General features: G+C 50.8%; 7 protein-coding genes across 7 annotated transcripts; 3 read left to right on the forward strand and 4 right to left on the reverse strand.

Moving 5' to 3' along the window:
- Positions 1 to 270: 270 nt before the first annotated feature.
- TGAM01_v204925 (autophagy-like protein 8) lies at positions 271 to 923 on the forward strand (the record flags this gene model as incomplete). Its single annotated transcript, XM_018803620.1, has 3 exons — positions 271 to 360; positions 552 to 769; positions 875 to 923. 3 exons carry the CDS (start codon positions 271 to 273, stop codon positions 921 to 923), a joined length of 357 nt encoding a protein of 118 aa, XP_018663317.1.
- A 666-nt stretch (positions 924 to 1,589) lies between these two features.
- On the reverse strand, positions 1,590 to 3,520 carry TGAM01_v204924 (MFS transporter, SP family, general alpha glucoside:H+ symporter; the record flags this gene model as incomplete). Its single annotated transcript, XM_018803619.1, has 4 exons — positions 1,590 to 1,893; positions 1,957 to 2,993; positions 3,083 to 3,174; positions 3,235 to 3,520. The coding sequence occupies 4 exons, from the start codon at positions 3,518 to 3,520 to the stop codon at positions 1,590 to 1,592; spliced, it is 1,719 nt and encodes a 572-aa protein (XP_018663316.1).
- Positions 3,521 to 6,575: 3,055 nt separating this feature from the next.
- On the forward strand, positions 6,576 to 8,292 carry TGAM01_v204926 (aspartate aminotransferase, mitochondrial; the record flags this gene model as incomplete). Its single annotated transcript, XM_018803618.1, has 5 exons — positions 6,576 to 6,689; positions 6,902 to 6,911; positions 6,969 to 7,019; positions 7,102 to 7,751; positions 7,843 to 8,292. 5 exons carry the CDS (start codon positions 6,576 to 6,578, stop codon positions 8,290 to 8,292), a joined length of 1,275 nt encoding a protein of 424 aa, XP_018663315.1.
- A 332-nt stretch (positions 8,293 to 8,624) lies between these two features.
- Positions 8,625 to 9,807, reverse strand: TGAM01_v204927 (hypothetical protein; the record flags this gene model as incomplete). Its single annotated transcript, XM_018803617.1, has 2 exons — positions 8,625 to 9,575; positions 9,664 to 9,807. The coding sequence occupies 2 exons, from the start codon at positions 9,805 to 9,807 to the stop codon at positions 8,625 to 8,627; spliced, it is 1,095 nt and encodes a 364-aa protein (XP_018663314.1).
- A 587-nt stretch (positions 9,808 to 10,394) lies between these two features.
- On the forward strand, positions 10,395 to 11,261 carry TGAM01_v204929 (hypothetical protein; the record flags this gene model as incomplete). The annotated part of the gene is made up of 1 exon (XM_018803616.2): positions 10,395 to 11,261. The coding sequence occupies one exon, from the start codon at positions 10,395 to 10,397 to the stop codon at positions 11,259 to 11,261; it is 867 nt and encodes a 288-aa protein (XP_018663313.2).
- A 197-nt stretch (positions 11,262 to 11,458) lies between these two features.
- TGAM01_v204928 (tryptophan synthase) lies at positions 11,459 to 13,971 on the reverse strand (the record flags this gene model as incomplete). The annotated part of the gene is made up of 6 exons (XM_018803615.1): positions 11,459 to 12,262; positions 12,328 to 13,243; positions 13,311 to 13,543; positions 13,609 to 13,679; positions 13,746 to 13,833; positions 13,924 to 13,971. 6 exons carry the CDS (start codon positions 13,969 to 13,971, stop codon positions 11,459 to 11,461), a joined length of 2,160 nt encoding a protein of 719 aa, XP_018663312.1.
- A 997-nt stretch (positions 13,972 to 14,968) lies between these two features.
- On the reverse strand, positions 14,969 to 17,155 carry TGAM01_v204930 (hypothetical protein; the record flags this gene model as incomplete). The annotated part of the gene is made up of 1 exon (XM_018803614.1): positions 14,969 to 17,155. The coding sequence occupies one exon, from the start codon at positions 17,153 to 17,155 to the stop codon at positions 14,969 to 14,971; it is 2,187 nt and encodes a 728-aa protein (XP_018663311.1).
- Between the last annotated feature and the right edge of the window lie 4,410 nt (positions 17,156 to 21,565).

Raw genomic sequence — 21,565 nt, forward strand, 5'->3', positions numbered from 1 at the left:
TCACTCCCGCGACGGCACCCCTCTCCTCCACTCCGTCACCTCAACAGAGGCTCGCCCTACTACTTCTACCGGCTGCATCATCGCTTGCATCCCTTGTTTCCTTCCTCTTTCTTCCCCTTTTCATCATCTCTCCGCCAAATTCCAACCAGGCCTGTACTGAAGTTCGAGCGATAATATCGTACAAACCATCACCTAAATACACTGCCATCTCGTCATCAACAGCCCCCCTAACGCCATCTCGACCCAACTTCATCCTTCTCAACCGCCATCATGCGCAGCAAGTTCAAGGACGAGCACCCCTTCGAGAAGCGCAAGGCTGAGGCCGAGCGCATTCGCCAGAAGTACTCTGACCGCATTCCTGTAAGTTGACAGCTTCGCGCTCTGCTCTCAACCTCGCTTCGTCGTCGCTTGCCCGTGTCTCCGCTATGAATACACGCAACCGTATATAAATTTGTGGCTGCCTAACATCACCATCCATCACCATCGTCAACACACTCCTTCCGCGTCTTCCATCTCTCCAACTCGATGGCTAACATTCTCTGCTTCAACAGGTTATTTGCGAAAAGGTCGAAAAGAGTGACATCGCTACCATCGACAAGAAGAAGTACCTGGTCCCTGCGGACTTGACAGTAGGCCAGTTTGTCTACGTCATCCGTAAGAGGATCAAGCTTTCTCCCGAGAAGGCCATCTTCATCTTCGTAGATGAGGTCTTACCCCCTACCGCTGCTCTCATGAGCAGCATCTATGAAGAGCACAAGGACGAGGACGGGTATGTACTCTACTCTTGGTCCCATCGCATATCATTACATTATAGCCCGCACAACTTTGAGTGATCCTCAACTGAGCAAGAGGCTAACCTTTTGACTATTTCTAGCTTTCTATACATCACCTACTCTGGCGAGAACACCTTTGGTACCGCATAAACACCGAGGCGATACAAGGAACTTTCCAAGCCGAATATGGCTGATGCAGGCGTTTTGGTAGTCGGGCTTTTACTCTTTTCCGTTAGGGTATATCGGGAGCTTTGTTATATTGCGGATACTTTTTTTACTAAACAGACGATTCGAGATGAAATAGATGCCCAAGGCATCTCATCTCTATGCTACCTTTGTCACAAGCCTTGGCTTTAGAGGGGAATACTTGGTGGCACAGCGAAGGAGGCTTCAATCAGTGACATGTGACCGCTTGCGGCTGTTCACTTTCAAAGTCTCAGCCCCTCTAGCTTGTGACTGCTGCTTCTGAGTTTGCCCTAGCGCCTTTCTATTTACTTGTTTCTGCCTCATAGTCGGCAGCGAGACAGAGATTAATAATAGTTTTGTCCCTCCAAGACGTCAAGTTTCAACCATCTTTACGTTTCTCTCAAGATGCGTCGTAGAAGGAGCCTGAAAGTTGAATGAGATATTATTTATTTGCATGCGTAAACGAGCATTATATATCGTTTGTAGTGGTATATATACGTCCAACCAAAACACGTCAATCTCGTGGTAAATGGCTTGCTTCCTTTCCCTTCATTAATACTAATCATCATGAATATCCAAAAAAAAAAAAAAAACAACGTGAGAAAATATAAAGATTGAGAAAAAAAAAAATCAAACTTTCTCGATGTGAGTTTCGAGAATTCCATCGTATTGGTTCATAACCTTCTCGTCAATGGACTCGTGGAATACGTCCACTTTTGTGGAAGCAAAGTTCCGCGCGCTGACACCCTTCTCGAAGAGCACGTCGATTTCAGCAAAAGTTCGGCCACGAGGCTCGGGGAGCCGGAAGTAGGTATAGATGATGCAGCAGAAGCAGATTCCGCCCCAAAAGAATCCGGTGTAGTTGCTCCAGTTCCAAGCAGTGGGGTTCAGCATGTATGGCGTCAGAACGTTTGTGATTATGCCCACGATGTTGCTGCACGAGAGGTTAGTAAGCTGGTTTCAAGACGATTTTTAATAGATAGATATCAAGACTTACTAGAGATTGCGGGCAAGGACAACAGTCTTAATCTGCAGACGACGCGATGAAAGTTCGCCGACGAGAGAGTAGCAGACAGTGCCGACGGTGAGCTGGTAGAAGAGAGCCCAGACAACCATGATGCTGCCGGTGGCGAGGGAGCCTTGTCTCTTGTGCGACTCGGGCACCAGGCCCAGGAAACCAAGGACGAAGAGCATGCTGCACAGGCCGCAGAGACCATAAAGATACAGGGTGCGGCGTCCGATGCCCAGAGCCATCAGGCCCCATGCGCCAAAGACTCCCACCATGTTGATGGCGTACTGGCCTAGGGCGAACGAGTAAGAGTCGTGGTTGGATAGGCCAGCCTGCTGAAGGAAGTAGGTTGAGTAGTTGGAGAAGGCATTTCCGCTGAGGTTCTGAATGGCCCAGACCATGCAGACAATCTCCGTGCGGCGCAAATCTACTCCCTTGAAGCAGTCCCAGTAAGAGGCACCGGCTGTAACCTTTTCCTCCAGGGCGGTCGTGTGGATCATCATGGCCACGGTCTCGTCGGCGTCAAAGTCGGTCTCGCGCTCTAGGCTGGTCAGGCGGAGCAGCGCATGCTTGGCCTCCTGGGCCTTGCCGCGGCGGACAAGCCACCAGGGAGATTCGGGAGCAAAGTAGATGGCGACGAAGAGAGGCAGTGGCCACATCCACTGAAGGCCATAGGGGATGCGGTACGCCCACTGGTCGTCGCGCTTCAGCATGGCGAAGATGACTCCGATGCCAATCTCCTGGCCGAGACCCCAGCAGAAGTTGACGTAGGTGGTGAGGTAGCCTCGCAGGGCGACGGGACAGACTTCGGAGGCGTAGGTGACGGTGAGGGTCTGGAAGATGCCCCAGGGGATACCGCAGAGGATCTCGGCGACTAGCAAGGCCTTTACGTTGGGCGCGGTGAAGAAGATGGCTGTGAAGGCGGCGATCAGGACGAGGCAGGCCATGACGGTTTTCCGGTAGCCGAATCTCTCGGAGACAAAGCCGTTGATGAAGAGACCGATGATTTCGCCGACAGCAGCGCCCTATCGATCAGAATGTTAGCCCCGGCTGTGGTCGAGATATTCAAAATGTACATGCATGTATATATCATGGAGAGATGTAGAAAACTCACGTTACTCAAGCCTGACTGCCATCTTGCCGGTACCTGATACGTGCCGTCTGGAAACAGTTCGCCGTATTTCCTATTGAACTGAGGGAACGCATCTGGCAACTGGTTAGTCAAAGTTACACGGAAGATTCCAATTTCTCTAGGAGGAGACGTACAGAAATTGTTCACCAAGCTGATGTCGTAGCCCTCCATGACAATGCAGGTAGAGATGATCATGCTCCAGACAATGGCCTTGGGATACAGCTTGATACCTTGCAGCAGCGTCATCTTCTGCTCCTTGGCAGCAGCCGCTCTGGCATGCTCGATGATGGTACGATCCCGTTTGGAGAACTCCTCGTCGCCATCGACATTGATGACGCCGCCGGTGGTGGCATCTTTGGAGACTTGGATGTCGCCACCATCACCATCGAGGTGAGGGGAGATTTCTTTTCCAGAAGCCATGGTGTTGTGTAGTGATACAAGCCAACGAAAGATATTACAAGAACATGAGACGGCCTGATGTATCAACACTCTTCACTTCACAGCAGCAAAGCGTGTCGAAGAAAATGAAGAAAAAAGTGACAGAGACAGGAAAAAACAAGGATCGAGAAAAGAGGGTGGGTGGGATCAGAGACCACCATATATAGGTGAATGAAGAAAGCGGAGTAGGTAGGCGCGATGTTTGGAGATGAGAGATGCTTGCTGGAAGCGATGCCGGGGGTGTGATTTTAAGCCGAGCCCTAGTACCTGTACGATGTTGGAGGTCGTTTCTTTCTGCTCCGTTGATCCAAGGACGCCCGCCTGTTGTTCTGGAGCCGTCGATGGAGGAGGTGGTGGTGGGTTCCGTTTTTTCGTCCCTAGACACAATATCAACTAGATATGCAGCTAGGGTCAAAACCCGAAGGGAAAAAAAGGTGGTAGCGAATTAGGATTCTCGCCGTCTGACGCCTCTAAGCTAATGCCGGCTCTGTCTAATGCAGTGCCTTTTGCTTTTTACAGAAAGGAACAGCTGGGTTGGAAAAGAAAAAGAGGAGGGAGAAAAAGATTTCTTTAGCTCACAAATCTACTCCAAATCTACTTGTATTTCCCTTCTTCTCCCATGCCCCCAACGAAGAAGAGGGGACATGTCTAGTCTAGCAAAGGAACTAGCGATGAAATGCAAAGCCGGGAGTGGCTCGTGGCGGCGGAGAAGCCCGCTCAAGCTGCTAAAATGCCCAGGTCCAGCAAGTAGAAAGGCTGCAAACAGAGCCGTAATAATGGGGCAATTGGATTGGAGACTTTTTTTTGATGAGAATATGCCCCTGGTTTCTTCGGCCAGAAAATTTTCACTCCCCTGGTCGCAGAGGGCCTGCCACCGCCATTTGGGAGAGGCTGGAATTGCGAGCTTTACGTAGCAGCTCTTATCAGCGCTTATGGAGCAGTTGCAAAACGGCAGAGAGAGAGAGGGATGCCTTGACCGTGGGTTGTAGCATAGATGATCAAACCGATGAAATGCCTTAGACCTAGTATCTCTCTAGTTAGGTACAGAGTGTTGATGCTCTGTTAGTTGTAGTAGTATGAGAAGGCATCTGTAGGCAGCGTCTCCTCTTGAGGCGTTTGTCTTTGTTGATTAGAATAGCATTTATCCCATCAATCACAGCAACATGTTTGTAGAAAGCAATAGTCAATAATAGTAGACCATCTCTATGAGACGCCTTAATAGAAAGACACGCCGAGGCTGAGGCGTTCGCTCGCTCCTCACAGCCATCTACAGCCATCCAGCCAATGGCAGGCACCGCGATTCTACAAAGCAGGCAGCTTGTCGTCATTTGGGGAGACGCAAACCCCACGGGGAAGGATCGCGATGCGGGGGAAAACGAGACGCTAGATCGCAGCCCTTCAGCCCCATATGCTTATTCGAATCTGGCATGCTGGGGAATTGACGTGCGCCTTGGTTTCGCTCTGCGGCTCGTTTGGCGATGGCCTGGCCATCCGACATTTTTTGGTGTCGTGGGCCACAGAAAAAGGGAGCTGTGTCCACTGATTACCCGGCGGCGCTAACTGAGACAGGTAAAATTTACAGGCCTCTGTCGCCGAAAAACTTCTTCTTTAGGAAATTGTACTTTTCCTGGTCTCTGAGTGGACCATACTGAAGAGGGCTCCATTAATAGTTGTCCTAAATAAGTAATATCCGCCTGATAATGCCTGGTTTCTTAACTTGCCGTGTTCTACCTTACTCCATACCATCTATCACGAACCCTCACATGAGTTTGACAGCATTTGCGATTGCTCAGCTCTCCCCGGATTTTAATGAATAGTTGCTCTTTAGCTAGATGAGCTAGACAATCTCGATGCGGGGGAATAAGCATCTGCGGCTATTGACCATTTGCCGACGAAAATAACAACTCGATAGCGTGGAGTTTATATGTCTGCAATGGATGTTGTGTAGATGGATAGATAGTTTTACCCCATAACGTGTAAGATGCCGCGTTTCTTGTCTCATAAGGGCGTGCATTGCCGCAAAAATGCTACGAAGCAGACTCGTCTGTTCAAGCTACCCTCAAGCTGTGTTGAGTGCGAGGATTGTTACTATATGAATTGTGATATCTTATCCATTGGTTGATATGGCAAGCTGCGTTGCGCTTCTTCTCCCTGCAGCTTCGATAAGGCTTGAGCAATCTTCAGCGAGCCTTCTCAGGGTCCGTGGTGCATATGCACGCTACTCCCTATAGAACTGCGCCTTGCTTCCAGAAGACTGAGCTTATCTGTTTGTTGGCGCCCATCACAGCATCCAACTGACATTACATAATTCTCCCTCTCGTCCTCTAGCTACCAACGGACTTATGACTCTACTGCACATTCTGCATCGCTCAGCTCATAATAGCAGCTCCGGGAATACGTTTTCCCGGGTTACCTCTGTCCAGGGTCTTTTCTTTCATTCGGAGAAGAGTCGGAGCTTTGAAGGTCTCCCGACTCTCCCCGCAAGGATTTGCATCCACCTACTCCAGCACTTTGAGCTCCATGTGATGCTAACGCAGCGACTAAGAAAACTCAGGTGGAGGACGAAAAAAAAACCATCAAAGTGCAGTAACGTTCGATACATGTAAGATGATAACGAAATGTATCAATCAATATCTACAGAGACTGCTTAGAATATATAAAATAATTGGAGAAATAAAGACACCGCCCCTGTTTCACTGAGAATGTAAATATTACTCTCATGAATCCCAGTTGGTTTTTTTATGCCGCCTTTCCTCCGAAGTCCCCAGACTAGACCCACCTGTTTTTTGCTCAGTGTCAACGCCATCGAACCATCCCGCTCCGGAGCTGTGACTGTGCCTGTCCTTTTTCGTCCGCCCGACTCAATAATCTTTCAGCCACAGACAAGCTTCGGATCTTCGTCTGCAACCTCAATTGTCCTTCTGCCACTGTCATTTCTGCTCCCATCGCAGACCTCAGAGGCGCAATTCCCTCGTCTCCTCCTCACCCCGCCGCTCTTCCGACTTTTTAACTGCCTCACCTCCACACAGAAGCCACGATGCTGTCCGCTCTCCGTGTAGCCAGCAGGCGAACTGCCCTGCGACCTGCGACCCTGAACCTCTCCAGCCGCGCTCTTCTGTCCACCTGGATCAACGTGCCTCAGGGCCCTCCTGTGAGTTTCAATGCAAAAAGCCAAACTGGCATTGTCCATGCTTGCCTGTTGCTAACAATTGGGTTATAGGATGTAAGTTGACTCCGTAATTGGCGGATTCCCCGGCTCTTCGACCATCGGGCCACTGGGCCATGGAAGGCTTCATATTCGAAACGAGAGCTTCAGCTGCATGTACTGGTTCGGCTAACAGGATACTTTTTTGTACTGTATAGGCTATTCTTGGTACGCTTGCCCTCCATTGAATCTTGTTTCTTGTCGTGTGACTAACCTCTCCATTAGGCATTACTGAGGCTTTCAAGGCCGACAAGTTCGAGAAGAAGATCAACCTTGGTACGATAGCCTTTACGCCCTCTCGAGCGCCCCTATTGCGCCAATAACAGCTGCTAAACATACAATCATTTCATCCGTTCAGGTGTCGGTGCCTACCGTGACGATGCCGGAAAGCCATACGTCCTCCCCTCCGTCCGCGAGGCCGAGGAGAAGATTGTCAACAACAAGCTGAACAAGGAGTACGCCGGCATCACTGGTGTCCCCGAGTTCCCTCCCCTGGCCGCCAAGCTGGCCTACGGCCCCAACGCCTCCGTCCTCGACCGTGTTGCCATCTCCCAGACCATCTCCGGAACTGGTGCCCTGCGACTGGGCGCTGCCTTCCTCCAGCGCTGGTACTCTGGTGACAAGAAGATCTTCATCCCCAACCCTTCATGGGCCAACCACAAGGCTGTCTTCAGCGATGCCGGCCTCAAGGTCGAGACCTACCGCTACTACAACAAGGACACCATCGGCCTCGACTTTGACGGCCTGGTTGCCGACCTCAAGGCCGCTCCCCTGGGCAGCGTCTTCCTGTTCCACGCCTGCGCCCACAACCCTACCGGCGTCGACCCCACCCCTGAGCAGTGGAAGGAGATCTCCAAGGTTGTCAAGGAGCAGAATCACTTTGCCTTCTTCGACATGGCCTACCAGGGCTTTGCCAGCGGCGACACTGACAAGGACGCCTTTGCTGTTCGCTACTTTGTTGAGCAGGGCCACGACATTGCTCTCTGCCAGTCATTCGCCAAGAACATGGTAAGCATATTTCTGGTGTATATGCGAATATCAGAGCGATCGAGTTCTAGGTGATGTGTAAAGCCTTTACTAATCACTTCTGCTAAAACAGGGTCTCTACGGGGAGCGTGTCGGTGCCTTCTCCGTCACTACTGCTGACGCCGAGGAGAAGAAGCGTGTCGACTCTCAGCTGAAGATCCTCATCCGCCCTCTGTACTCCAACCCCCCCATCCACGGCGCCCGCATTGCCGCCGAGGTCCTCAGCAACCCCAAGCTGTACGAACAGTGGCTGGGTGAGGTCAAGGGCATGGCCGACCGAATCATCACCATGCGTGCCCTCCTCAAGGAGAACCTCGAGAAGCTCGGCTCCAAGCACGACTGGTCCCACATCACCAGCCAGATTGGCATGTTCGCCTACACTGGCCTGAACGCCGAGGAGATGGACAAGCTGGCCAAGGAGTACTCCGTCTACGCCACCAAGGACGGCCGTATCTCCGTTGCCGGTATCACCAGCGACAATGTCGGCCGTCTGGCCGAAGCTATTTTCAAGGTCAAGGGTTAAGAAGGGAAATAAAAAAAAACTTCTTAAATTAGAACGGAAGGGGGAGGGTCGGAAAGGAAAGCTAGAAAGGTTTTCGATTCGGGCTATCAGGCGATCTAAAAAGGATAAATGAACACTTTTTTGCATTGTTTAATTGCCAGATGACTATTTCGATAATAGCCAGTGTAACAAATATTCATGAAGAAACGCCTGATGATTGTATTATGTGTACCCATCCGCGTCTAAGCTTTTGCAAATCTCCATTCAGAATAAAGAAAAGGGAATAAAAGAAAACCATATGCTCGCTATATATAAATTGGGCAAAGATAGAAGCGCTTCATTCATCGTTGAAATCATGACAGTCGTAAGCAGTCCATGTCTCGTTCCGTATCCTCTACGTGCTGTCCCTCGTCTTGGTAGTCTCCTCCATGCTCATATTCTGACAAACCTCCTCCTTCTTCCTCCAGGCTCTCTTCCATTTCATCTTGGGAGTCTTCTTCTTCTTCTTCATCATCATCATAAGCTTCCAGGTCAACCTGTAGGTTGCGCACCTTTTCAGCAACTCGGGTGTTGGCGTCTTTAAGATGCGTGACGTAGTGCTGCAGAGCCGATATGCTCTGCGGAGTATAAACCTCCTTTCTGAGCTTCAGCATTGTTTGCTCAGCCTGCTTCTCTGCGCGCTGCGCGTCGAGGGATATATCTGAGGCGCGAAGCTCCAGGCTACGAGCAATGACGCCGTGTTTAGCCTCTAATGTACGCACGAGACAAGTGAGGCACTCTGAGAAGAGTTGAAGGAGGTTAGTGAGAGAAGTGATGGTGCGTATGCGGGCTGTTTTTAGAGTCTCTTCGGCGGCAGCCAGACTGGCATTGAGATTCGCAAAATCTTTTGGCAGAGAGGCGACATAGCGATGCAGATAAGAAGGGTTTGTGGCGGGATGGGCAAGGCGAGCGAGGCCCAGCGCAGAGGCATGAAGGTTGGAAGATATCAAATCCGCCAGATCGGGTAATAGAGCTTCAAAATCAGACAGCGGCGGGCTAGAAAGCAGCAAGGCGATTGAATCGTGAGGCAATGTATCGACGGTATCGAGAAACGAAGGCAAGATGAGGATCAGCTCAAGGAGCGCCTCGGGCGTGGCTTCGGCCGAAGATTGTGATTGTTTCTGCTGGAGACGTTCGCTGGCTCGGGAGAGTCTGGTGGAGGCTGCTGATGACGATGAGGGCTTTGGATCGGGAGGCGTGGCGGTTGCAATGGCGCGTTCAAGGAGGTAATTCTTTGCCGCTTTCTGGCGATGCTTGTCCAAATTCTAGAGTGAAACTGGTCAATACAAAACAATATCTAAAGGAAGAGGAGAAGAAAAGAGGGAGGAAGAGCATCAACTGTTAGAAGCTCACCTTTTGTACTACAGCCCGGTCTTTGGCCTCATCGTCATCCTTGGTAGAGCCATCCGGGTTCAAGATGGCAGTGGTGATGACGCGATAGAGCTTTGCGAATTCCGGGTTGCTTTGCAGGATCTTTTGCTCAACGGGGGGGAACATGCCTTCTCCATCAATTGGGCAGTCTGGTTCAAAGCCAATGAGTTTCCATAAGAAAAAAGAAGAAAAAGGTAACAAAGGGCGGATTTCAACACAGTGCGCTACAAGAAACTGAAGAGATGATTCTCATACATATCCAAAGAGGTAGCCTCCTTACGACTCCCCACGGCAGCCCAGCTTATCAACGTAGTGGGGTAGCAACCAAAGATGCCCAAAACGAGAAGCGCCCAGCTTTCAGACGAGAGCTCGCGAAAGGACCGCGGGGTCTCGTGACCTTGTACGTACCTGCCAGTTTCACCTTGTCTAAGCTTCCAGCCAAAGATCCGGAGCGGATCATCTAATCTTGCGCACGTAAGCAGAGAATTGTAAGTATACGAAAACTCCAAACAACAGGCCATCCTAAAATTCTCAAGAAGCTGGTGGGATCGTGGGGTTGTTTTTTTCGCTCTAAATGCTCAGCGTCCGCCAATTGAACCTGGCATTGCTTCTACACACCTTGTCAATGGTCTTCTCATAAGGCCTGTGTTCGAATCTTTCTAATTCCTTTATTATTCTGTACTTATAGCTGGTAACGACACACAACGAGCATCATGCCGCCAACGTTATTACCCTCATCATCGGCCCGGCCTCTCATGGCTCTCGCCTCTCGCCTCTCCTCTACAACAACCTCCTGCTCACTCCTCACATCTTCAATAACGTCAACGGCATCAACAAAATCGTCATCAGCAACACGAGCCTTCTCAACCACCTCCCCCCACCTCACCAAAACCGTCAAACCGCACCGCCTCCCCAGCGACCTCATCCCCCCCTACCCCTACGGCCAGCGCCTCGTCTACAAGCAGTCCAACGCCGGCCTCTACGGCTCCGCCCGCATCCGCTTCGGCAACACCGTCGCCCCCAAGCACAACAACAAGGCCCGCCGCCTCTGGCGCCCCAACGTCCACGTCAAGACGTTCCTGATTCCCTCCCTCGGCGCCCGCATCAAGCCCCGCCTCACCCTGCGCGTCCTCAAGACTATCCGCCGCGAGGGCGGCATCGAGAACTACCTGCTCAAGAGCAAGCCCGCGCGCCTCAAGGAGCTGGGCCCCGGTGGATGGAATCTGCGCTGGCTGCTGATGCAGAGTCGCGGCGTGCAGCAGCGCTTTAACGATGAGAGGGTTGCGCTGGGCTTGGAGCCGAGGGAGCTGGAGGACAGGGACGATATTATCCAGTATGCGCTCGATTACGCTACTCCGGGACCGCTAAGCTTGCGGAGCAAGGCTACGTTGGCTGAGATGAGGGCTGCTTTGGACCAGACCTTTGTGCTGGGCGACGAGGACTTGGCGGATCTAGAGGGGATCCAAGAGCTTTCTGACGAAGAGGAAGCGTTGCTGATGCAGCAGATAGACCGTGCGGATGAGGCAGCAAGGACCAGTCAGCTCAAGGCGGAAAAGGAAAAGCAAAGTCTTGAAGTGTAATGATTCAATCTCATAGATTTTTTTGGTATATCATTGTATGTACTCTTGTAAAATAAACCCAACTATATGACACAAACTAGCACAAAAACAAACTATTGAAATGCCGGATATCCTCAATGCGGTACTGCAAACAAAAGAGCTTTTATGCCACCACAATCTCTTCTATGCTAATAAAAATCCTCAACCCCAAACTTTTCTTAAAATCGAAGGTCCCAACCAATCTTGGGTCCGAGGCGTGGCAACTCCTCCGCCACGCTCTGCACATCCTTGTCTCCTCTGCCACTTAGGCAGATGACCAAGTCCTCGCCCTTTTTCATCGTCTTGGCCAACTCAATGGCTCCATAAATGCCGTGAGCTGACTCCAGAGCAGGAATGATACCCTCCATCTGGCTAATCATTCTGAAGCCCATAAAGGCTTCGGCGTCAGTCGCGGCAATGAACTTGGCTCGCTCACTGTCCTTCCAAGAGCTCAGCTCGGGTCCGACACCGGGGTAGTCAAGTCCAGCGGAAACGGAGTGTGTCTCAATGATCTGGCCGTTCTTATCCTGGAGCACGTATGTTCGGACTCCGTGAAGAACACCCTTGGATCCACCGCTAAGGGTAGCACTGTGCCTTTCCGTGTCGACACCATCACCGCCAGCCTCAACACCTAGAAGTTTCACTGAAGGGTCGTTGGCGAAGGGGTAGAACATGCCGACGGCGTTGCTACCTCCACCAACGCAAGCAACAACTGCGTCGGGGAGCTTGCCGCGCATCTGCTGCATCTGCTTCTTGGTCTCATCACCAATGACGGACTGGAATGTCCTGACAATGGTGGGATAGGGGTGAGGTCCGATGGCAGATCCGATGATGTAGTGGGTGGTGTCGAGGTCAACAACCCAGGCGCGGAGAGCCTCGTTGACGGCATCGCGGAGAGTCTTGCTACCGGCCTCCACAGCCACGACCTTGGCGCCAAGCAGTCTCATTCTGAAGACGTTGAGGGCCTGTCGACGAACATCCTCCTGTTAAATATAGTCAGCATAGTTTCTTTGGAAATTCGGTAGCGATATCAAAGAATGAGACTTACAGCTCCCATGTAAACTGTGCATTCCATGCCAAACTTGGCACACACAGTAGCAGTGGCGACACCGTGCTGGCCGGCTCCAGTCTCGGCAATGATCTTGGTCTTCCCAAGGCGCTTGGCCAGAAGCAGCTGTCCCAGGGCGTTATTGATCTTGTGGCTGCCGGTGTGGTTCAGATCCTCTCGCTTGAGCCAGATGTTGGCACCACCGCAGTGTTCGGTAAGACGGTCCGCCAAGTGAAGGCGAGATGGTCGCCCCATGTAGTCGTAGTATGATCGGTACTCCTCCCAGAACGAAGGGTCGTCCTTGATCTTGTTGAAGCCCTCCTCGAGCTCGGACAAGCAGTCCATCAAGCTCTCTGGAACGTACTGGCCACCAAACTCTCCAAATCGCTCAGGGATTTTGCCGTGGAGAGCTGCAAGCTGGGCTACCAAATCGCTGTCCTGCTCCGCTGTGAGTCGGTCGCTATCCGTGATAACTGCGCTGACAGATACTGAATCCGCGGGGGCACCCTGGTTGTCGGGTGCATCTTGAACCAACGGAATTTCCTCAGTAAACACTGGTCGAGAATCACGGCCGCAGAGATAGGCACAATAGTTTTCAACATCGGCATCGATTTGGCCAGAGGCGGCTTTCTGGATCGTGGTGATGAGTTGGCTGCCGACAACGACACCGTCGGCGATTTCGGCAACGCTCTGGAAGTGCTCGTGGGTGCTGACACCAAAGCCAACAGCAGCGGGCTTGTTGCCGCTGTACTTCTTGACGCGGCCGAGGAGGTCGGGGAGGTTTGTGCTGAGGCTTCCAGTGGCGCCGGTAACACCCTGTCTAGAGACAACGTAGATGAACGAGTCTGCGAGCTGGCACAGAATTCTCATACGGGTATCTGAGGTTGCAGGGGCGATCAAGGGGACGTATGAAAGGCTGATACGTTGAATACCTGATTAGCATACTTCCCAGCTGATGGACCGTGATAAAATTTGGCACTTACCCGCCCTTGGAGCAGAGCTTACGGAATGAGACCGCCTCTTCCGGGGGCAAGTCAACAACAATGAAGCCATTGACGCCAGAGCTCTGGCAATCTTGCAGCAGACGCTCCTCGCCGTAGCTAAGAAGGGGGTTGTAGTATCCCATGAGCATGACTGGGGCCTTCAAGCCGCGGGACCTGGCCTCCTTGACCATGGCCAGGGTAGACTGGATGCTGACGCCATTGTTCAGAGCAATCTGTATCACATTACAGTCAGCAATACAAGTCGATTGTTTTTCCGGCCCGGTATAGATGTTCGTACCGTATTCGCGGTCTGAATAGTCGGTCCGTCGGCAATGGGATCGGTGAAAGGAGCTCCGAGTTCAAGGACATCTTTTCGTCTCAAAGGTTAGTATGACTCCCAAACTCCTCCACAGCTCTTTTATGGTCAAAACTAACCAGCTCCTCCCTTCTCCATAGCCAGCAAGATGCCAGGAGTATCCTCCGGTCGTGGGTATCCCGCAGTCACATATGTAACCAGCGCCGGCTATAATGTTTTCGCAGCTGTCAGTAACATGTCCATCTTCAATCTACCAATTGCTACCCCGCGGATATCGTCAATGGAGGGGCAACTCACTCGGTTTTGCGCCTTGCAGCGGGCGAAAGTCTGCTTGATAGCCTCCATGGTTGTCTGCCTTTTTCTTTGTTGTTTCACTGCAAAAGAAAAGGTCCTGTTCACCAAAACGAAGTGAATTCTGCGTCGATGTCGAGGTCAGTGGCGAACAAAAAGTCGAACCTCTGGCGTTTTTAAAGAGTTGGACGTTCTGGCACCCGATTCCGGATCAATGCGGTCCGCCCCTCCAGATGGCTCCTGCCACTGCTAGCACCTGCATAAGCCCCGCCTCCCGCAGCTGCAGCCCAGCCCCACAAGCCCGGACTTGCCCAATCCGGCAATGCTCAGCAGGCGCATGCAAGATGGGCCATGGCTGCCATGATCCCGATCTACGACGGCGGCCAGCCTTTCATTCAGCCCGCTCGGCTTCTCCGCAATATCTGTATGTATGTGCTAGCAGGTAATGCAATGCAATGCAGGGGATGGAAAGGCACATGCTTGTACATTACATACGGCTGACATACAGGTACGACATGCTTCATACGGCGTTGGCTCATGTCACTCAATCTGCCGGAGTTGCCACCTCTAAACACTTCACTAGGAACAGAGTTCACTTCGTCACTGCTGACAGCTACATGCGTCTGACATCTAATTCAAGTATGAGTCAATAGTGGAGGAGTCGGAAACAGAGTTTATGGTCTTTTCACCCCGGCTTTGCTTTTCTTATTTTCCAATATCAATACAAACGGAAGTGCTTCATTGAGCTTTTTGCAACTGCGCTGTTTCTAGATAGATGTAAATTATATGATAGTAATCGCCTGTGCGGAGTAAACCAATCTGTCGAAAAATCAAAGCCAAGCCACCAACCAAGATGAATGATTACCCTAACGCCGCCAACCTCTATTACTTCCCCTCGATATTCTCGCCTTTTCGCTAGTATTGTTCTGCTTTTCAGTTGGTCGAACCAGCTCGAGCAAGCCCTGTTATTACAACGCCTCGTCTACTCTCACACTCTCCCCCTTATCATACCCTTGACCTCCATTGCTCTGACTTAAGCGAGCGGCCTGCATTAGAACCCAGTCTTTTCATTCGGATAGTCGTATGGGTTATTAGTCATTTTCGGTCTTATTGGGCTCGCCGCACCGTATATGAATTTCTCATGAAATGAGTCCCGTGCTGATCCGCTACTTCCAACGGAACTGCTGGAAGAGGAGGTCGACGGCTCCCATGGCGGTGGCGGGTCCTGCGCCCAGGAACGCTCTGCAGGCGCATCAGAGCGCATTTGGCCGCCGCCATCCATGCTTGGGTATCGGATGCCTCCCTCCGCGCGGCCTCGTTCGCTTGTGGCCATCCCTATAAGGGTTTGGATCACACCGATCAAGACAATGATAACATAAGTGAGAAAAATGCCGGTAGACAGAAGGGCCTCATGTACCAGGTTGCTATGGAGCCACTTGGTAACATGGCCGACAGCTTCACTTATTTCATTGGTTGTGGCATCAGACGGAGAGGCAAGGAAACTATCAATGCCCGAATCACCATCCACAGAACTGTTTGCTCCCGCGCTAAACGTATTGTTGGGAAATAGCGGGAATTCAACGTGAGCGTGGTCGTGGACAAATGTAAGGCCCTTTTGAACGCTCTCAACCTTGAGTCCAATAACACAGTGTAAGACCGACTTGATGGGTCCCAAAAGAAGAGTGCCATTGAAAACGAATTCCAAGCTCTCTTCCATCTTGTCCATGAAAACGTTGATGGTATTGTTGACCGCTTCTGTAGCGTTGCTGACGTAGTCGAGAAGGTCATGGTTAATGTCGTCGTTGAGACCTCCAATGACTCCGTTGGCGCCATCGGCCCACGACTGAGAGACATTCTGCAGAGTATCCACAACATTTTCAGCAAATTGTCCAACTTCTTGAGCCAGCTTAGGAGTCTCTTTTTGTACTGCTTTTAGAAGAATGGCTTGAAAGATGCACGCAAGGAATCCAGATAGTGCGAGTGATAGGACGAATAAGGCAGCTGGGGAGGTAGCATACGCAATGCACCAACGAGCAAGGATCCGTTGCTTCCCGGTCATCTTGCTCGTGAATCGGAGACCGTAGGTGGCAGTAAAAGGCCGAGAACCAATGTAGACGGCATCCATGGGATCTTGGTCGTTCTGAGTGACAAGCTTTGCGTAATTCCGTTGCTGCCGCCATCGGCGAATCTCCAGCCATGCCATGGGAGCCATGACGCCTGCAGCCGCTAAGGAAATGACAACGATAAAGGCAACTCTAGCTTTTGCCACCAGCTTGAACAAGTGGTCGAAGATATTGTTGAGCGAATCGTTATCGGAGCAGAATGTCATCTGCTGCTTCTCGGCAAGAGGAAAGGCAGTCTTGTTGAACGTGTAGTTGCCATATTTGTCGTCCAGAGCGTGGCGTAGGGCTTCAAAGGGAAGGGAGATGGCAGATTCAGTAAAGTTTTGAACGTCTTCAAACGTAGGGAGATCCTTATCCAAGAGTTGAAGACCACTGACAAAACTGGTCGTGTTCAGCTTAAAGTCCAGAAGCTTATTGAGGGGCTTGGAAAAGTTGACTTTGGGAATATCTGAGATCAAGCCGCCAAATATACTGCCTTCAATGCCAGACGTCAGATTAGAGATACCGACTTGTAAAGAAGTGGCGAGTTTGTTTATCTCGCCTACCGTTCCGTTGATCAACTTGTTGTAGGACTTTGTCGCATCCTCGGTGACATTGGCTATTATTTCAATACTACCGTGTATGAGAGCAGTGATGAGACAGGTGTATGTGGCCGTCAAGAAGTTGATGTAGAAGATGATGATGTTTTCAACGCCGCTGATGACGAGGTCGAGCGTCTCAACCATGCCATGGACAGCTTTTTCAACCCCCGTGCCGACGAGTTCATTCACTCCCTGGGAGAGATAATGGGGCATTGAAGCCATGGCACTACCCACATCTTCAACTTTGGTACAGGAAGAAAGAGCCTGTGTTTCGGCATTTGCAATGTTATCCCGTAGCTGAGCTATCAGGATAACGAGACGTGCAAGGAGAATAATCAAGAGGACCGTCCATCGGTTGATCCATATCTGGGAAAGACGAGCTGGAAGGCTGAGATATGGCGTAATGTAGGGAGCAGTATCTGCGCGCGGCTCGATAGATGGTTGAGGTGCTGATGGGATGGACGAATCGGTTCGAAGAGTGTTGGGAACATCAGGAAATTGCGACAGGTTGTCGCCTGTGCGAGGAAATGCCATTCTTAGGCAATGAGTGTATGAAGAAAGTGAAATGAACGGTGGGAATCGAAATCAACGAATTAAGTCGCTCGGAAGTAGTAACAATTGCCGAAAAGATAAGCTGTCACGGCCGGCCGCTGAAGATATAAAAAGAAGATGTATCGAATAGAAGAGCAAAATGATGGTGAGAAAATGAGAAAAATCGCAAGGAAAGAGAGAAGAAAAGTAAAAGCCACAAAGGAAAAGAGGAAAGAAAATGAAATGCAGAAATGTCTATTTGCCCATCATGAGTGTCTATTGTTTGAACTGAACAGAAGCAGGAGAAAAGAGTGAATCAGATATAAGCAACAAAGGGTCGGGAACAATAGCGCGCAAGCACCATAATAACAAGAATAGAATCACTGCCACGAGGGGCCGCCGCCTGTGAACACAAACTGAACGCCGCCATGGCGCAAACGGAGGTCGATCTAGCCGAGCGCATATCGCACAGGGTCTTTCAAACACTTTTTTTGGCCTCTCGATAATAGACAAGATTCGAAATAGCACCCCGGAGGCCGTCGATTCGATGAGAGACGCTCAAACAGGCATGGCAGCACCGACACCGCATGTGGACCTCCGTCTAAGCGCCGGTCAGCCAGCGCCAGCCAGTGAGAGCGAACCAGCAGGCCGCAACGGGTAGAACCTCAAACCCGCCATCAGAGCGAAGCATTTTCGATCTCCGTGCCAGAAGCCGCTGTGCTGCCGGCACTCTGCAGCGGTTATTCACTGGCTGGCTCACCGACCACCAACCGGGGCCTCGATGACAGCGGGACGCAAACGCCGGTATGGGGGGAACACCAGAAGCGCTGCTGCCAGCCAGACCTGAGCGCATGTGAAACACCAGCTCGAGCTGCGGCATCAATGACGTACAAAGACCAGCAGAGACGGCACGGACCAGCCCGAAGAGAAACGAGGTCGATTGGCCATGCGTGAATCTTGACAAACGGGGCCGTGATCCGCTCATGAGAAATGACCGCCGTGGGACATGGGCGCGGTCAGATTAGAGCCACCTGCTGGGCGGCAGGTCACAAGAGACCTTGTATTCCTCTGGGTCACGCGAACGTCCTGGCAATGGAGACACAGAGCAGGTGAAAACAGCCGCAGTAGCAGAATATTTGAGGTTTCCCTTCTTGATTAACAGGGTGCTATGGGGTAGAAGAGTAGAAGAATCGTTGTAGCGGTTGCGGTGCTCTGGTCCAATCAATAGCCGCCGGCACTTATGTAATACCGCGCTCGACGAAAGAATAGCTTGGAGATGGCAGCACCGACCTCAAAGGAGTTTCATCTATGGCGTTTCAATAGGCGTACAAGCACTCCTTGTAATATCTGAATTGAGCGCTTTTCATAATATCTCTTGGATGAGTTACTGGATTAGACGCAGTTCGAGCTCAGCCGCTCAAGGACGCGCCAGCAAAGCGCCTATCGGTAACTTTTACCGGGTAGTCCAGAGAGGCAGACGTTTCGGCATGAGCTGGCGCAGGACATGTTTCTCAATGGCGCAGTGATGTTGTTATCTGATGTATACGAGTAAAACTGATATTAGTTGAAATTAAAATCTTGAATGATAGATATAGTTATATCCCCGTCCTTTTCCAACTGTCGTTAGCTAGGACACAATTTCAGCGTCCACCATCACAAAAGTGAGTAGCCATTCTCCTTTGTGATACAGGTAAGGTACTCGTTGTAACCACCCAATATTTTAATCCCCAAGCACAGATATACAATCACAAGTATCCCCGCTACACTACTAATACATCTACAGCCTCCATGACATCAAATCAGTCTCTCATCAAAGGCTCGTGAATAGCCCCAACTCCTATCCGCCGAAACCGATCTGGCGTTCCCGCAACAGGCTCCACGAACAAGACATCCATCACCGAATGCCCCGTAGTCCTGCACCGGCGGGCCATCGAGCTTCCTATACCCAACTTTGTCTCGTGTAGATATTTGCAGCGCATTAAAGAGGTAGCTTTGCCCATCAGCCCGCAGCTGGAGCAGGTCCGGCCTCTCAAACGCGCCCCATCCTACCGCCGCTGTCGGTGCCGTAGTGGGGTATATTAGCTGCCGTATTTGACGTCCTTGAGTTCAATCTGATGGCTGTTGTCCTGTGGCCAAGTTCTCTCTGTCTTGATGAATTTCTTTTGCGCAAATCTTGTCACCCGTCAGCATAGCCAAGTCTCTGTCCAAAGCTGCCGTCAATCGCCCACAAGCGAGGACAGGCTGAATCTTGCCCTTGATATGAAGCATATCTGCCATTGTGATCAAGTACGAGGACGGGTTCCGTTCTACATCTCTGATGATTGAGACAATCTCGCCACAATTAACAGTCTTGGCATGTCTCTCGGACCAAGCGACCTGTCCTTGGAATGCCAGCCAGGACCAGGACGGGGCACCACAATCACACACTTTCAGCGCCTCAGAAGCACCGCGCCACAGCAGTCCGTAATGGATATCCGGCAGCCAGAGCCTCGAGGCATATGAAGAATGACTAGTAGCAGTACTTTGAAGCAATCCGGCAGCACAGCTTGCAAACGGCAGCCCGTTCATCACATTTGTGCACTCGGCTGCAATACTGGCAATTGCGCTGAGATGGTCGCTCGCTTTGTAAGGCTCAACCGGGAGTATAATTGCGCCATCAGCTCATACCAAGCGCGCAGCTCCAACCTGGAGCGTGAGGAAAGGTGGCTTTTGAGTCCAAGTCTGTACTCTTGCAATCTTCTTTGGCTTTTGACAATGGTTGGCATGTTTGGAGTAGTATCTGGGGCGTTGACGTCCTGGTTTCTAACCGTAAACGGAGCTTGAGCTCGACACTCAAGAAAAATATTGCTCGGCGTCAGATGAAGGATTCGTGGACTCAGAAATCATTCCTGGAACACCCATCCCCGATACAAGAGGACCTCCGGTTGACTTGAGTCAGATACTGCACTTTGATTCTCCTTATTGTTTGAGGGCATAGTAGTGGCCTCTTTGCTTGCCAGTTTCTCGGTATGGTAGTCGCACGAGCCTGGTAAATTTTCTTGGTATAGACATGTCCTCATTGTCCGGTTCTGATTCAAGCTCAGCCGGTCAACGTGAAAAGTGCGTGTTAATAATATAGAGCCATGTTTACGAGCTCTCCTTTCAGATCCGCCACGTCATCTTGGACTATGCAAATTGAATCAATCCAGACGTATTGAACGTCAAGCTTGCGGGCCAGAGCATTAGCATACCCGAAACGAACAGGCAACCGCGATATATCCAAGTCCTGCATCCTGGGGCCATAATTATGATGTGTAGTCCTCGATCTTTCAGTCTCACGAGTCCAGCGATGGCTTATAATCATGTAGCTGCCACGCTTACTAGAGCACTCCGCAAGGTGAGCATGGCTGTTTATGCCAACGTCAATACAGCGACTTGGAAGTTGCTCGTGGTAAGGACCCAGGCTCTCTCCTCCGAAAACTGCCGCGCAGCATCTTGTCTTGTGATTGGTGATGCAACCATCCATCCAATGAAACTCATTCGAACGACGACGACGACGACGACGCCTTATGCCACGCGTATAGGGATCAACTCAGGGCAGCGACAGAGCTCGAGACCTTGCCCATCCAAGAGGGCCAACCGACCCAAAGAGAGCACGGCCAAGCTTCATTGAGCCGCATCAGCCCAGCCGTGCAAGTGATAGGCCTTCACTTTGCGCCCAAATTCCCTTGGCATTCTCGAACGCCTAAATCCGACCTTAGTTCCTTTGTAACAGGAATCTGGTCCATATATCTCATCATTCTGGCATCAATGACTTACTCTCTAGGCAATACATGTTTAATGACTCGCCTGCCGAGAAGTTCAATGTAAGAAAGCTCCGTTCAACAGCCTAAGGAGCCACAACCTCTCCAGCGGATCCTAACACTCTTACAGATTATATATAGCGCTTATTTGCGTAACAATCGTATATTATTCAGCTCTTTCTATCTTCCCGAACCGATATATTCACAATAAAAGATCAACCTCTCTAATGCTGACTCGATGCATGGTAATCGCAAGCGCCTTATTATGGCTAGCCACGGACATGATTTTGGCGATCGCTGCTCGTTCTAACTCTATCGATCTTTATCATTTCGTCTCGATTCCTGAAGATAAGTTCAAGCCATTGAAAAATATGGTGACATTTTTCGGAACATCCGATTGGAGCATTTCGTGTATTGTAATAGCCTTTTCAGCAGCACATGGAGAGTTGTTAGTTGGCATTATCATACCAGACACCTTGGTCCGTCAGTATATGCCATATGTCCTCCGAGAGAGTGACTGGATAGCTATGAGTGACCGCGACAACTAGGACGCATACAACACGGCCACCCAGATATTTATTTTTTGAAAGTAAGTCCCGCCATTTAGAGCAATCACGAGCAAGTGCATATG

The sequence above is a fragment of the Trichoderma gamsii genome (genome assembly GCF_001481775.2).
Source record: "Trichoderma gamsii strain T6085 chromosome Unknown Scaffold_15.2, whole genome shotgun sequence".
Lineage (NCBI taxonomy): Eukaryota > Fungi > Ascomycota > Sordariomycetes > Hypocreales > Hypocreaceae > Trichoderma > Trichoderma gamsii.